The sequence below is a fragment of the Pomacea canaliculata genome, linkage group LG8, assembly GCF_003073045.1.
Source record: "Pomacea canaliculata isolate SZHN2017 linkage group LG8, ASM307304v1, whole genome shotgun sequence".
In the NCBI taxonomy this organism is placed as follows: Eukaryota; Metazoa; Mollusca; class Gastropoda; order Architaenioglossa; family Ampullariidae; genus Pomacea; species Pomacea canaliculata.
In genome coordinates this window covers 20579138-20595433 of record NC_037597.1, presented here as the reverse complement: position 1 = coordinate 20595433, position 16296 = coordinate 20579138, and the positions used below count along the sequence as shown (strand labels likewise).

Below are 16296 nucleotides of genomic sequence, written 5' to 3'. Positions count from 1 at the left end.
CAGCTACTTTGGGCTACTTTTAAAATGTAGCCAGCTTCTTTTGGCTACTTTTAAAAGCGTGATGTTATAACAAGTTAGCTGTAGCCAGCTGGCTGTAGCAACATACACAAACATCAAACATACACACTAAACACTATTACTTGCTTTACAAAGTTTTTATTATAATAATGAAACGGAGAACTGCGATATACCGACAATTTTATTTAGTGAATCCATAAATGCTTTCATTCATTCCTTGCCCCCTTCCTCCCCCGGCCTTTTCACACAATAAGTACACGTATTTTACGATTATATTAAACATTCTGGATCTTTTTCCTCATCCTGTTTTAGTGACAAAAGAAATTATATAAGTTTTCCGATAAACATTTGTTTTCTATAACTATTTGTTCCCTATTACTTAGAAATGAAAACTAAACAGATGCTTAAGTATCAGGTACCTGTGGAATTTTCAATAAGTTAGGTTATGTGGTGATGAAAAATGTCAACCTCTTATCAATACTGTGACAATGAACAACAGACCATTGAAATAAATGAGTTTGCATGGAATATAAGTAAAACATGCTTAATCTAATTTAGGCAAGCAGATCATAAGGCATTTTTTTCTAACACTGACACTGAAAACAAGAAAAGAACACAAACTAATTGTTTCCAAAAGCCGATAGGGTGAAAAGTATAGTCCTGCATACTAGAATAGACTTTAATTATATAGTTAGGATGTCAAATGTAGCATATAAACACTGAAATATATTTTTCAAAAATGATCTGATACAAGATATATTTATTTTAAATCTTTAAGCTTGAATTTCTCTGTTTGTCGTTTTTGACATTCAGTCATAAACTATAAAAACATATTTCTCAAGACTGGCTTGTGCTACAGCAGTACAATTTTGCAATTTTGTTTAGAAATGCATAAGCTACAAAGTGATGCATTTGAGAATATGGTATAAACATTACTTTTGATAAAATTAACATTTTTCTTAATATTTAATTGCCACATTCACACTGAGTCGGGGGGTACCATGTCTGAAGTTTTATATCTCCTAGAAATCTTGAGATATCAAAACGGCTTATGCATCAGTTTTCTTATCAGTGCCTCTAGTTTACAAAAAAACCAAAACCTTTGGTATATGACTTATGGTATTGTGTAAATTTGTTTTTAAAATGCTTATTTTGTTACTCTATATTTAAAAACCCTTAAAGATATTTAAAATATGGATTTTAATTTTTGGAGTGTACCGGTAACCTTAAAACAAATCTACATGCTTTCAGTCCTTCATGGAATTGAATTTGACCAGAACTTTGGCCTCGAAGTTGCTGTCTGTCCCCCTAGTGCGCAGCTTTGTCATGATAAGTCCTGCCAGACTGAACTACAGTCAAATCTCCCTACTATGCCACCCCGCTACTATGCCACTCTCGGTATTATGCCACTTTTGCTCGGTCCCGACTATAAATTCAATGTAAAAAAAAATTTACTATGCCACCCCTACTTCGCTACTATGCCACTTTTTTGTGACTGTTAAAAGACACAAGTTGTGAAATTCCGCGCAGTGCTCGATTATTATACTGTATGGTAGTGTGGGACATCGCAGTTAGGTGGGATGGAACATAGCACGCACACAGGGAGGGTGGAGGCTGGCAAGGTGGGGGGGTGGTGGTCGATGGCCGGTGACAGCCACGTGACAGAGGGAAGGTGTGAGGGGGTCGACTAGCGACAGGATGCAGGTGCGCGGATGTGGTTGGAAGGGGTGGAGGATGAAGAGGTGAGGGGGAGAATGAGAGGAGACAGCTAGCGAAGCCGACGATTCTTGAGAGCTTTGGACCAGACCTGGGCAAAGGACTCCTGTCTCTGACCGGCCCGCCCGCCAGTATATATACTATACATACAGTATTAGGTAAAACTGAGTTAACTATATTAGTCCGGCCCTCTAAAACCATCCCAATTTCTCATGCGGCCCCTTGGGAAAATTAATTGCCCACCCCTGCTTTGGACTGACGGGTAACTTGAACAAATAAAGCCGTTTTTACAAACCCTCTCTACTATGCCACTCTCGCTACTATGCCACTTTTGCTCGGTCCCAGTAGGTGGCATAGTAGGGAGATTTGACTGTATCTCTCAACCGCAGCACTGCTTGGCAAGACGGTGTTGGTGCGCAAATAGAGTTGTTTGACCGTGGGCTATTTGTCCAGTTCACTGACATTCTGTGACAATCCAGACATCAGGAAGGTAGTTGTCTCAGGGGTGCCGGCAACGTCTTGTTCGTTGAGTACTTTTTCGTGCTGCCGCACCCATTCTTGCATTTGAAACTATACCCACATTTTGTGGCTTCGCAAAATGTAAAAAATTTCAAATAAGGCTGGAAATTGATGGGTACGTCCATCTTCGTTTTTCAAATCGCTCCCGCCACATGGACGACCCGGTACTTCCGGTTACTGAGCGTGCGAGACACGTGGGTGTCTGGCTGTCAAGACACTGAGCAGTGACAGCAGTGGCTGTCGTCGTCTTGCTGACACGCTGTCGACAATGGTCGTGTAACCAACACGTCAAATGGCTACGTAGGCTGTCGTACCAGAAATAACACAGAGATTGAATTCCACACTGAAGTTTTCTTTAATTCAGTATCTTTTTCTCAGCAGCTGGCCTAACTTCTCTCTCTCTCCAATTCTCAAAGAGGTCCCACACCACTGTCAGCCCTGCTATTTATTCTCCCTCCCTTCGAACATTCTAGCACAGACATTTTATTTCGTCGCAATAAAGACATTTTTGAACATCGCTACATTGTTGAACATCATTTCCTCCCTCGCGCAAAGACATTCTATCTTTTACATTGCTGCCGTGCTGAACATTCTGGAATATAGATGCAAATCTACAACCCAAAGACATTATACTTTGTACACTACTAGAGTGCTACAGTCGTGAAAGTAGCCAACATGTAGCCAAGCTACAGCTACTTTCTAAAATGTAGCTACGGCTAAAAGCTACTTTTTTTTAATTTGTAGCCGGCTAAGCTACAAGCTACAAAATTTGTAGCCGGCTACAGTAGCTGTAGCTAGGCTACAGCTACTCCCCATCCCTGGTGGTATGCATCTCGAAAAGTTTTAATTTCTGCTGCAAATCTCTGTAGTAATCACGACTAGATGTGAACATTTACAGATTTGAGTGAACTTGCAATGCTAGTTATTTATGTACTTTGTCTGGAATGTAAGGAAACAGAGCTTTTCATCATTTGCACAGATAACAAAGGTTGGGTGGGGGTTGGATTGTCTTACTCAAACCAAATGTCACAAACAGAATGTGTGAAGACAATTATGTATAACATTCCTAACAAACAGAATGAAAACTGATATGCAGTCAAGTTTGTGGCCATTCAGTGTCTTGAGAGCACAAAGGCCAGACAGCTGCTGCTTTTCCCATAAATCTTTGACAGAAAATAAGATACCACCTAGCCACAAAAATCAAACATCTTTAATCTAAGTGACTACAGATGTATAATTCATAAAATAATCCTAGCATACAGAGGAACAGAACATGAGCAGCTGCTCAAATGCTGGTGCACTCCATGATGTATATATAAATTTCATGAATAGGTTATTCTTCTTCTTATTCCTATTCGCCCCCAGTGGAGCATAGGGCAGCAAGAATAGGTTATACTCCCCTATAAGCTTTTGAAATAATTTCTTTAATGAAAGAATTATATGTTGATGTTCATCCAATCACCCTGCATCTGAAGGCTAAGAAAGATGAGAGTGTTTCCTACTAATGCTGCTACTTCAGTAGATGCTCATAAAAATTGGAAGCAATATGTGAGACAGCATCACTAAGTGTTAGATAGCAAAAGACCAATGATGGCAAGAACCATGAAGTTAGTTGACACTAAACTTCTATATAACTAACTAAACCTATAACTGTTTTGCTAAATGTTTACAAACACTATTTTTTATTACTGTGTACTTCACAACCATGTTGACTTTTCTAAAAGTGAACAAAATAATTAATTTTATTACTTATGTTCAAGTTATATGTAGTAACACATTGAAAGATAGTTATATTTTTCATCCAAGAAGTAAATTACACAAAAGGCTTAGATAAAACAAAGTTACTAAGCTTGAAGGTTTTGTTATCGCTTTTTCCGTTCCTTGTTTTTGTTACAGTTTGTTTAATTAAAATCCCTATAACTTTATATTGACATGTGATTCAGGCCTAAAATTTGAATTACGTTTTCTTTATACATGTTTAAACATTTCAGAGAGAGCTTTTTAAAAAATAATTAGTGGTTTAGTAGTTACTAAGCTTTCACTTTGTTTTCCTTCGCCTCTTCAGTTTCTGGTTTTATTAAGCTTGTTTTGTTCAAAAGCTTATAACTTTATATTGACATGTGATACAGGCCTAAAATGTGGTTGACGTTTTCTTTATCCATAGTTAAACATTTCTATGAGAGCTTTTTGAAACATATTGAGTAGTTTAGTAGTTATTAAACTTTCAGTTTTTCTTTCTTCGTTTTCTCAGTTTCTGTTTTGGTTAGCGACTGTTTACTTCAAAAGCTTATAACTTTTTATTGACAAGAGATATAGACCTGCAATTTGGTTGAGCTTTTCTTCATACAAATTAAAACATTTGTAGGAGAGATTTTAAAGAATTATTTAGTAGTTTGGTAGTTATACCGTTTTAAATCAAAATTTCTTAAAATTTAACAGTGTTTTACAAAAAAATTCATTAAAAAAAAAAACTAAGCCGATTTTGCAAAATCCCTCTCCTACAATTGTAGATATTTCTTTTATGTAACTATTTCAAACAGAATTTTGAGTCTACTCACAAAATTGATGAAGTTATAAGCTTTTTAAAATGGTTTTTTAAGGCGCCATTTTGGATTGTTTCCATGGCAACCGATTGCGCGACGCGTGCAGCAAAACAATTTTTGAAACTCCATTGTAGGGCTAAATATCTCATAAAAAATCCGAGCTAACCCGTGAAACAAAAAACTTTTTTTTTTTTACCGGTGTCTGGCCTTATTGCGCAATAATATTTTTATGGCGTGTTAAAAGTGAAAGTTCTGTCCCTTTGACTGACAGGCTGAGAGAATCAGCTCCTCTTGATTTTTCGTGTTGTGGCCATGCTTTGCTTTGGATAAACGGGTGCGACCTTCATGTTTACATGTGCTGCGTTTTCTCCCTTCTGTTTTGCAGCTGGATTGTAAATGATGTTATTTTAAAGTACGGACTGATTGGATCTGTTGGATGGATTCCATTCCTTTGACTGAGATACTGCGCTATAGAAATTCTCTATTATTATTATGTGACCCCTCAGGTGGTATATAAGTAAATAAGATGATAACATACCTTACTCCTTCACTAAGTGTTCTGCACACTTTAAAAGCAGGCATATGGTCATATAACTATTCCTTGAAACATTTTTAAGATCATTTATTAGTAGTACAATAAGACCACCTGATCTGCGTTCATTAAAGGACAGCTCCAGGGAAGCAAACACAAAATTGTGGTAGGCCTAAAGCAAGCTGATTTGCAAAATACCATGTCTCATGTAGACAAGCTACATCAAAGGTTGTAGGTGAAGGTAAAGGTCATCCTATAATTTTTTCAGGTCGTTGGGGGATGGGGGGTAGAGTGCTAGAGACCTCACTCTTCTCGGGCCAGGTTCACGTGAGGGCGGTGCCCATCTACTCTTCCTCGCTGCTTTACTTTCCCAACCCTCTATGGAGTCAGGTATCCATTCCCTCAACTGAGTCGACCGGGAAAGTTTGCTGCGCTAATCGGGTATTGAACCAGCGCTTTCAGTAAGGTACCATAAAAAGTTTTCATCATCAAGCTTATTTTGTACTCCTTCAATGCTTCATGGCCCACGCTTACTGTTCAATGTTTCTGCATATACTTGTAGAACGTTCTCAGTATTTGTATTTTGTAAGTACATGTAGCATAGGTCTATTTTTCATTGTTAGTAATGAATGGTTATGTTGAGTGGAAAGCCTCTGCAAGCAATCAAAGGCTTTATGTAAATATTGTAAGAGTCCTCCCTTCAAGTAATATAGGTTGTATTCCGCTTGTTGAAGGTGTGAATGAAGGCTGTCCAGTCACTTAATCCCCAGACACTTCATCCCCGACACTTCATCCCCTAGACTTTTAATCCCCAGACACTTCATCCCCGACACTTAATCCCCGACACTTCATCCCCGACACTTAATCCCCAGACACTTAATCCTTTATAAATCAAGTGCAACCTATAATAGATTGTTGGATGCAGTTAGAGAGCTCATGCCTAATGCAGCTCCAGAGACAATATATAGTAACAGACTTTGAGAAAGCTGCGATGACCGCTTTTAGTCATGTAAAGTAACGGGTTGTTACTTTCGCTTAAGTCGAGCGGTATTACGCAAAGTCACTGAACTGGGGATGAGAAGTGACGATGAAGACGACGAATGACGTGGAATGGTCAGATACCTCCCAGCACTTGCCTATGTACGTGAGGAAGACATTGTTGATTCCTTCGAATTGCTTGCAGAGTCAATGCCACAACATGATCGCATACCGGAACTTCTATCCTACTTCAAGCATACGTATATACTGTATATATTGTTGAAGAACATTAAATTTACTAGATTATATAAACTTTAACTAATGTTGTAGATGTTCAGATGACGTTGAAGTTAAAAGCATGGTTTGAATTTGAATTTCAATTAAATGTTTCGCTGACTTTATAATTTTTTTAGTTAAGGATTTAGTTTAGGGATTAAGTGTCTGGAGATTAAGTGCTTAGGGATTAAAAGTCTAGGGGATGAAGTGTCGGGGATTAAATGTCGGGGATGAAGTGTCTGGGGATTAAGTGACTGGGAACCTGAATGAAGGCTGTTTTATAGAACCCTACCTGAGTATTTCATGTTCATCTTGAATAAGTTGATTCTTGGTATGAAAGTAACTATTTTAGTGGAAAATAACTTAGACATTCACGGAGACATTATGTTTTTAGTATTTTAGAGGAAGACAGAAAAAAGACATAGACAAAGAGAGATGAAAGATAAGGATAAATAGCCAGTGAGATATATAGATATGCAAGGAAGGATCCTTGAATAAAAAAATAAAAACATACCACGTGTCCAAAGATTAAGTTCAACTTTATTGCCCACGAGTGTCGCTCTAGCTAATGTTGATGTTGATGGTGTGGGCTGCGTTGCCCAACGTGAACGTCTGCTTCAGGTTGGTGCGCTCCTGACCTTGGTAGATCACGTGCACCTCGTAGTCGCCATGGAAACCGCGTACTGTGAACTGGGTGCCCGCTGCCAGGTTGTGCGTCTCGTCCGTCATCCACCTGTGCTCATAGAGCTCCAGCACGCGACGTCCGGCCGCCGTCAGCTATAGAATCAAACGTTTAGTTCATGTCTACCACAAACACCCGGTGTTTCATAAACTTAAACGAAAGCAAACATTTGACTAATCATGGAGACTAAACAGACATATTTTAGTAAACATTCTCATATTTTATTGTTTTATTATTGATGAAATGTGTTTCGTATTCACTATCAGAAGTACTTTGAATGAAGCATTCCTTATGGAAGACAATGTCCTTTACAACATCATAACTCATCTGCCGCAGCAATAGTAATTTCAACAGTGTTTTACTTTACCTGCTGGATACATTATAAAAGAAACCTTATCGCTGTGGAAAGCTTGATTCTTACAATTTTAAAGTCTTTAAAGTGTTTAAGCGTTGATGAAAAGTGTAAAAACTAATGTTGAGACTTAGATGGTAATCATTTTGGTCGTATTTGTGCTAAAGTTAATTCTAAAATGGAAAAAACGTACCCACATAATTTGGACTAACCATAGGTACACTCAGTAAGCATTTGTCGGATGTCTCTTATAGAAAAAAAAGGTTGATGTCAAGGGTAGTTCTGGGTAGAAATTCTAATAGAAGAAGAATCCAATGTGCTCTCATCATGACAGTGATTCCAAAACGTCTGATTGGATGCTGGCTGTGCTATAATGCCTGTAAGATCCTTGTTTGGTTATTTGTAACCCAACACACCTGCAGGTTGTCCCCGACAACAAGAGCAGCTCTGGCACCCCGCCAGTGGACCTTGTCCCAGAAGCCCCACATGAGGATGCCCTCCACGGCATGATGGCTGTACAGGGCTGTCAGCGCGTGCTCGTAGAAGTCCGCTCGTTTGTTCTCGTCCGTAGCTACCACATCCAACTCGGTGGCCCAGATGGGCACGCCCACTTGAGCTAAAGTATCCAGATGTTGCTGAGATTAGAAAAAAACCCACATGTAGCTAAAACAGCTTTTGGAGTATAGAAGAAGTTAGATGAGTATTTTTTACATCCACACCTATAAAATAAAGGCTTTCTGATTTCTCAACATAAAGATATGTTATTCCCTTTAACGTAACTTAATAAATAATAGTAAAAAAAATGCAGATAACTAAAAAGAAAAAAGGGATACAGACAGAATCTGAAATCTTTTATCTTACTGTATTGTAGAACTATTTATTGTTGTGCGTACCTTTGTTTCATTTCTTACAATAATAATAATAGAAGGAGAATGAGAAAGGCGAAGGATGTTTATGATATTATTTTTCTTACCTTCATCCCAGCGACGTTTGGGTTAGCTTCATCGCCAAAGTGGCACTGGACACCCATACCGTAAAGACTCACATTAGCGGCCTTAACCTGTTTACCTTGCTGAAGATAGGCCTGTCACACACCGCAAAGACTGTGTGAAGATGATATTCGTTTTTACAGATTAAAAACAAAGACTACAGACTAGTATGGAGCAGTACGAGTTGCATTCTTCGGGAACATAGCAAGGCACAGAAGACTATAATGCTAAAGACAACAAGAGTATATTTTAGGCAGAAATGAAGCACACGATGTTGGCAAACATTTGCTTTCAGATGAATTAGAAGCAAGCATTCTCATATACTGACATTGGTTGAGGCACCGTCAGACACCACGTTGTAGTCGTTGAGGAAGAGTTTGACGTTGGGGTCAGCAGCGTGCGCGTTACGGAACAGTTCCAGGTTGTAGCTACTGTCATTCAGTTGATGCTGGTACCACTGGCCATGCAGGTTCTCGTTGTTCACGTCCCAGTGCTCCACTCTGGTCAAAACAAACAAATAAACAAAAAAAACTCCTTCCTGATGTGTTGATGAGTGAGTGAAAAAATAACACTTGACAACGTAACTTATTTAACTAGTGGCAGTCGATTGCTATAAGGTTCAAACATATTTTTACAACATAAAGTTCAATATTGTAACTGGCATCATCTGGTTTGGTGGATGTAGAACAGTAGATTTTGTTTTTCGAAATAACACAACAATATAAAAAATATAAAATAAACTATTGACATTTTAGAACGAAAAAAAAATGAAATAAACTTACAAGCCCTTAAATGTGTTGACGGTTTCCACAATGTGGTCATGGACAACCTTTCGCAGCTCATCCCCATGCAGAGCTTTGACCCAGCTCTGTACGAATGAGTCGACAGACCACACCAGGTTGTGACCTCTCACCTTAATCCTGTTTTAAACATCTCGGGTGGATGCAAGAAAACTATAACAAACATTTCTACAAACACCTCTGTACACGACATGTGTTGACTCTTAGTGAAAGTGAATATTTTCTTAATTTCGTATCAATGTGAGACATTTGCAGTTACTGTTTCATTTGTAGGACTATTTTAAGGAATTATCAAAAAGCCAGAACTGAGTCTGTGACTCGCCTTTCACGAAGTGCGAGAAATAGTAAACTACATGGGGGAGGAGCAATCTCTGAAACGCTAAACTCTCTTTCATTTAATAATTTTTTTATAATTTAAATTCACCAACTCTTTCGTTATTATACGATAATAAAGTCGACGATGGTGATTATAATGTCGGTGATGGTGGTTGCAGTATCCTAATGTTTACTAACCCGTGACTTTTCAGTCCGTGAATCATGTTCAGGCCAAGCTGATAGTTCTTTTGTCCCTGAAAATCACAGTCAACTGTTATTATATTTTCCCCTTGTATTTGTCGAGTAATGTGCCCAAGAGGAGAGGTAAGCATTAAATGGCGATCATAACGGAAGCCTCAATGTCGAGTGCCTCAAAAGTATTTTCTCTCCAGAATTTTTACTTGTTTATTTTATTCACAAGGAAGACACACGTGCGATTCATAAATGCCCCCAAAACCCCATTTCTTTGGCTAGCAGGAACTACCCAGTTTTTAGTATAGTCTTAATAAAAGTAATCTGTATCTTTTAAACTATTCTCTACCTGAACAGAAATAAATCCGCAGACCCCTTAAACATCATTTCAATATATGTTATTGTATTTCTTTAGTAGTAACATCCAATGACAGGCTGTACACGATTTTATGCGCAGCAACATTCAGCATTGAAAAATACAGTGATACCTCGGTTCTAGAACGCCTTGACTTTCGACCAAATCGGTATTCGACCAGGAAATTCGAGAAAATTTTGTCTTGGAATCCGAACAAATATTTGGAACTCGAACATCCGAACGTCCGAGATGAGCCGAGTTGAGCCGAGTTGAGCCGAATGGCGTTCATTCGGCCCAGCGCGCCTTGCTTGCGTCATCAGTGTGAGTGCAGAGAGAGAGAGTCACGTTTTTGTGGAGAGATTCATGAAATGTGTGCAAAATGGGCAGAAATCGCAAATTGTGTTGAACAACATCACCCTGATAAAGTGGTAGCAAATAGAGCAGTTAACATTTTTAATGACAATGTTATGTCCACTTTCCGCAAAATTTTGCAAAGGAGAAAAAAACAGCAAACAATTGACAAATTCTTCCGTAAAGAAATCAGACAAGCAACTGCAGAGCAAGATTCTGATTCTCCTCAGCAAAAGATACAGAGAACAGAAACACCCGAAGAGCAGTTACCCTCTGTTTTTATTGAAGAGGACTCCCCTTCAAAACAATAACCATCCCCCTTCCCTCCTCCCTCCACATTCATTCCCTCCTGCCATAAAGTTTGGTACAGGTACAGTAAATGAAACACAATTTACTGTACTGTACTGTACTGTACAGTACATTTTATTTATTTATTTATTTTTTTAATAAATACACTTTTATTTCTTATTTCTTGTTGAGACTCATGTTTTTCTACATATTATATACAAATTTGGCCAGTAAATAAGCATTTTCTGGGGCTTGGAACGAATTAATCCAGTTTCCATTATTTCCTATGGGTTTCATTGCTTCGGTTCTCGAACAATTTGGTTCTCGACCGTCCTCCCGGAACGAATTATGTTCGAGAACCGAGGTATCACTGTATTTCAGTTCTTGATTAAAAAATATCAAACTTAAAGTAAAACGTTAAATAATATTGTTGTTATTATTATGCTATCAATTTATGTTACAATTATAAATCTTATTAATAAAAAATGTACCCTGTTAGGTTCTATGGTGCCCCACTTAAGTGCTTTTTCTGGCACCGCCCAGTTGTAGTGCTGGTGGATGAAATCCCGGTATTTTGTCTGGGAAGCATCGTTGTAGACCCAGGAATACACAGCGGTTCCGAACGGGAACGACTTCTTCTTTTGTACCACCTGTAATCAACGACAGTTAGCTTGAAGAACAAAGATTTAGTCTGGGTGGCTTTTATACATTAATTTTAAAATATAAAATAGGTATTGAAATTTATATTAATCCTAACTTACCCGTATGCTTACTTCACCGTGGTTGATGTTACCACCAGCTGTCACGCTGAAAACAAAATCAGCAAGGTCGTGCATGGATTTCAGGTCAGATTTTACACATTGGACAAAGCTTCAGGATGTTATTGTGTTTCTTTAGTAGTAACATCCAATGACAGGCTGCACACGATTTTATCCACAGCAAAATTCAGAATTGAAATATATTTAGTTCTTGATTAAAGAACATCGTGCAAACTTGAGATAAACTGTGAAATAAGATTGTTATTAATATTCTATCAATTTATGTTAAAATTATAAATATTATTAATTTTAAAAAATTATATATGATTACAAACTATTGAAATAGTAATATTAAATTCGCTATAATTTAAAAATGGTATAACAACAGTGTTACTTTATTGACACACAGAGAAGTGCTACACTAGTGACACAAAATATTCTATCAATGCAGAACTAAGAGAGGTTATTATATATTGAAAGCAGCACGCACTTAACCACTATGTTGCTTCTCCTCAGTCTGTCGATGTCGCTGCTCACATCAGCTGCAGCAGCACCAGAGGGTGTGGGCTTGACTGAAGCGTCGTCGACGACAAAACTGATGCCCTCCTCTGGTCCTTGATAATGGATTCTGGTCAGCCTGACATCTGCAAAAAGACAGCCGAGAGTTTACAGGCCTGGCATCTGAATCTGAAAGAACGCCGGCTCGATTCCCGAGCTTATCGCACTCGACCCAGCTGAGAACCTGACTTCATAGAGAATTGAAGAAAGTATAGGAGCGAGAGGAATAGGACATGGACACCGCCCTTCACAACTAAATGTTGTTTCTCCTTCCGTCCTTCGTATTCTTTCCATGTCTCCTACTTGTTTCAAGTGCTTCGTGAGTGTGGTTGTGTGCTTTACACTGTTGCTGTTGTTGTTGTTGTTGTTATTTTTAATTACCTTTGTTTGGAACATAAAACAAGCCGATCAGATGAACCCATCCGTCATCAGCTCTAGTTTCTTCTTGGCTAGCTGCTCTCTTGTACTCGTGAGTGCCGTCTGAAAAAAGATGCTACAATTCTAGTTGCATTCTAAACACATAATAGATATCTTGAGGGTATCAAACTAATGTGGAAGTTTTACATATTTCAGTAAAATCTTTTAATGTCGTTGAGTGCAAAGCTTAAAATCCATCATCAAAAATAACTTAAACCTTCAAGCAATCATCACTGAAACTGTGTGTATTCAAACCTACAAAACCAATACTTTTAAAGACGATGTAGTCAGAAATTTAGTCAGGACAAAGGACTAACATGCATGCAAAGTAACCAGATTTCGATGTTGTGATGGTGATTTCCTCGGTTAGACGTAGTTGTGGACTCTGAGTACTTCTACCCAAACAGAAATTGCACCCTGTACTGACCTGTCATCTCAAACTCCACCTGCAGCTCCACTCTGTGTCCGATACCCCGGTCGTTCTGTAGTTTGATGTGGGCGCTCACCTCGTAGCCAGTCCCTCGTGTCACGTTGATATATTGTGACGGCCCTTGCCAGTATTTCTTCCTGTTACCATGGAAATTATGGTTGTAAAAATCACAACACTGAATGTTTACAGCTGTTGAGTATTATTTGTTGTTGGTTACTAAACTAAATTTGTTCCTTTTTTCAAGAGTTAGCATTTTAAGTTCATTGTCGTATTTGTCGTCCTTGTTAATGGGATTTTATTTGGTTATGATATATGATTTACGCCTCATACTAACAATGATTTTGATTTCTGACCTGTTTTGTACCTCCATAGCACCAGCGCCAGAATGGCTGTCAGTCACGATTTTGCACTGAATAGGACTCCAGCAGTCCCAGTGGTGGGTAGACTCGAACCCTCCATTCTGGAGAACCTCTTGGCTCACCACACTGGCTACCAGTGCGCAAACCACCCATGCAATCAACGTTTGCATTATGGGCAAAGTAACCTTCAACCTTTACAACAATGACTAATGTAACTGCTAAACTTACAATCTTTTTTAAAAGATCAGAGACTAGACAAGAACATTTTATCTGACACAAATTATTGCCACGAGCATGACTGCTAAAATAGTTTACATCACGGTCGAGTACAAAGCAGGTGTTTCCTTTCTAACAATGTGAGACTTGATGTTGATAAAGTTATCTCGTATGTAAAGGTGAGGGACCTCAGTGCACGCGCACTAATATGCCGTACATGTCTTTTATCTGCATCTAGGTATTAAAACTTTGACTTCTGACATGATTTCACTTTCAGACTGCGTATTAACATGACAATTATAAGTGTTCTTTAAAACTAATTAGTACTTTAACAATGGGGACACCTAAATGTAACACAACTGACGGCTAATCGACCAATAAATCAAACAAAAGAAATATTTTACAGGATAGTTTCTTCCCTGATTAACGACGAAGTTTATAAATAGTGGCAAACTACATTTTTTAACAATCCAGTCTGCCCACCAATGCAGTTTATACACAATATTGTTTAAATGTCAGTTGGCGAGGCTTTGAATTTAATAGATTTTAGACATGTTTGTTGGACGAAGAACAGTTGTTCGGATTCTTACAATGACAACTTTCTAACAAACTGTAGGCAACTTTTTTGGTCTCTTTCTGTAACCTGTAGGCTGTTTTTGTTTCTTGCATAAAACCTGGTGTAAACTTTTGCTGATATAAATTATGTGTTCTTTTACTTTTTGTAAAGCAGTTTAGTGTATACAATCTTTGTAATTCCTTGTTATTTAGCCAAGGTCTTTTTTTACAGTTTATGTAAAAAAAATAACAAATGCAATGCAGCGGCTATTCAGTATAGCTAGACATCTAAAGAAGCATTCTTCATGCTTTTGCAGATTTAACAATCAGATTTAAGCGTTTATAATTCATTTGAATTTTTGCTCTGGTTTATTCACTTGAAGGTTTACTTTAAAGATAATGTTTTTAGAGGAAAACGAAAGTTAATCACGCGTTTGAATATTTTTTTCATTTGGCTATAGAGACACTTGTGGCCATTATACATACAAATAAAAGAAAGAAAGAAAGTGCCCTCGTTTTGCAAACAAATCCTCAATGCTAGTGCTCTGAGCGTGTTTGACGGACACGAATGTTGACCCAATAAATCCCTTGTTAAAACACTTTTTATCAAGGATAGCCCTATTTACCTGAGTTAAAGGTCTGTGTGTCGCCGTTGTACCTGATCTGCACCTTGTAGTCGCCATGGAAACCTCGCAAGGTGAACTCTTGTGCCAATGTGTGCTTCTCGTCTGTCATCCAGGGCGTTTCTCACCGACGAGTATAAAGAGAGGAGTGCCTTAAATATCTTAGGCATCCATGTTTCATGAACTCTGGAGTCCATTAGGCATAGCACATCGTATGTTTTCTCTGCATACCGTGTGGCTGGAAGCTTTAACAACCTTCACAAATATTTAATAATCTTATATTTGAAATAGTGCACAAAGAGTAACTACCTAAATCTCCATACATTAATTTGTTGAATGCTATCACTGAAACCCCTAGAAATCTGTTACAGGCAATAAGTTGCATCTTCTATACAGAAGCTGTTTGGTTTGAGATGCATATATGGACACAATTTGAAAGTCTAAGGTTAAAAAAAAACACTCGAGCAGAATTACATTTTCATACTAAACCATAGTTGTAAAGATTTTATTTTACCATTCTCAGCTTTAATCGCCATATCATTCACTGCATAATTACTACGTTAAAATTGTGATACGTGTATGTTTTCCCCTCCTCCAGTTTTCCTCCCCTCAGACCCATTTTCCCTCCTTACCATGCGACCATCTTTTTGAAAGACAACCACTTTTGTTTTAGCGAGGTTAACCGTCAAACAAATTCTCTTAGCTGCTTGGTGTAGTGTTCTAAGCTGATTTTGTAGTCATGCAACAGTTGTTTATAATAATGTTAATAGTAATAATCTGTAAATAGTAAGGTAAAAAAACTGTAGATAATGTGGGGTTAATGGAATCACATGTCTACCGTTTTATGTCTTGGGCTAGTGAGTTAATAAGTGAAAAACGTTGGACTGACCTCACAGCCCTGCTTAAGACATAGAAAGTATTTGAAGTGACATTTTTCTGGTTGCTATTGACACAACCTTTGACATCTTTGTACGTGCTTTTCACAGTCCTCCACAATTTGCCTTGTATACCCAATCTTCCTACCTCCTGTAGTAGTATTTCTCGTTTCATGCTGTCCTTGCCTTCTCAAAATCTCTAAATACGAAAACTCTCGAAGCACGAGACGCCACGATCGGGACTCTCCGTAGTGACCAAAGAAAAGTTCTTCTATAGGTGGACCCAGTTAAACACTAACCAATCAAAAAGTTTGTTTCTAACCCCAGGTCTTCTTTACACAGTTTGCGAGCCAGTTTCAATTTATTTTGAGCGACTTGTGTCGTCGAAAAAAATCGATGGCTCATGGAGCAATTTCCCCGGGGATGACTTTGTTCGTGATACTAGCAAATAATCTACTGTTGAAAACGACTTTGCCAACGATTTTTAATATATTTTAGGAAATCTGTTTGGTGCTAAGTGATGGAGGTTTTTGCCGATGTTTTGGATAAAGGCAAGAAGCCCATTTAGATGTGTTGATTTTTTTTCAAAATGATAAACT

General features: G+C 38.1%; 1 protein-coding gene across 1 annotated transcript; it reads right to left on the bottom strand.

The window, feature by feature from the left end:
* Positions 1-7128: 7128 nt before the first annotated feature.
* Positions 7129-13662, bottom strand: LOC112570178 (anti-sigma-I factor RsgI6-like). The gene is made up of 12 exons (XM_025248489.1): positions 13423-13662; positions 13067-13206; positions 12604-12702; positions 12155-12308; positions 11668-11713; positions 11398-11556; positions 9919-9974; positions 9388-9525; positions 8934-9105; positions 8590-8700; positions 8033-8251; positions 7129-7359 (listed from the first exon to the last, which is right to left on the bottom strand). The coding sequence occupies exons 1-12, from the start codon at positions 13596-13598 to the stop codon at positions 7144-7146; spliced, it is 1686 nt and encodes a 561-aa protein (XP_025104274.1). The 5' UTR covers positions 13599-13662; the 3' UTR covers positions 7129-7143.
* Positions 13663-16296: the final 2634 nt, after the last annotated feature.

Coding starts and splice junctions, on each gene's coding strand:
- LOC112570178 (XM_025248489.1), bottom strand. CDS start 13,598: ATGCAAACGTTGATTGCATGGGTGGTTTGCGCACTGGTAGCCAGTGTG. Junction 11,557..11,667: donor ACGGTGAAGTAAGCATACGG/GTAAGTTAGGAT, acceptor CGTTGATTACAG/GTGGTACAAAAGAAGAAGTC. Junction 9,975..11,397: donor GCACCATAGAACCTAACAGG/GTACATTTTTTA, acceptor TGTGATTTTCAG/GGACAAAAGAACTATCAGCT.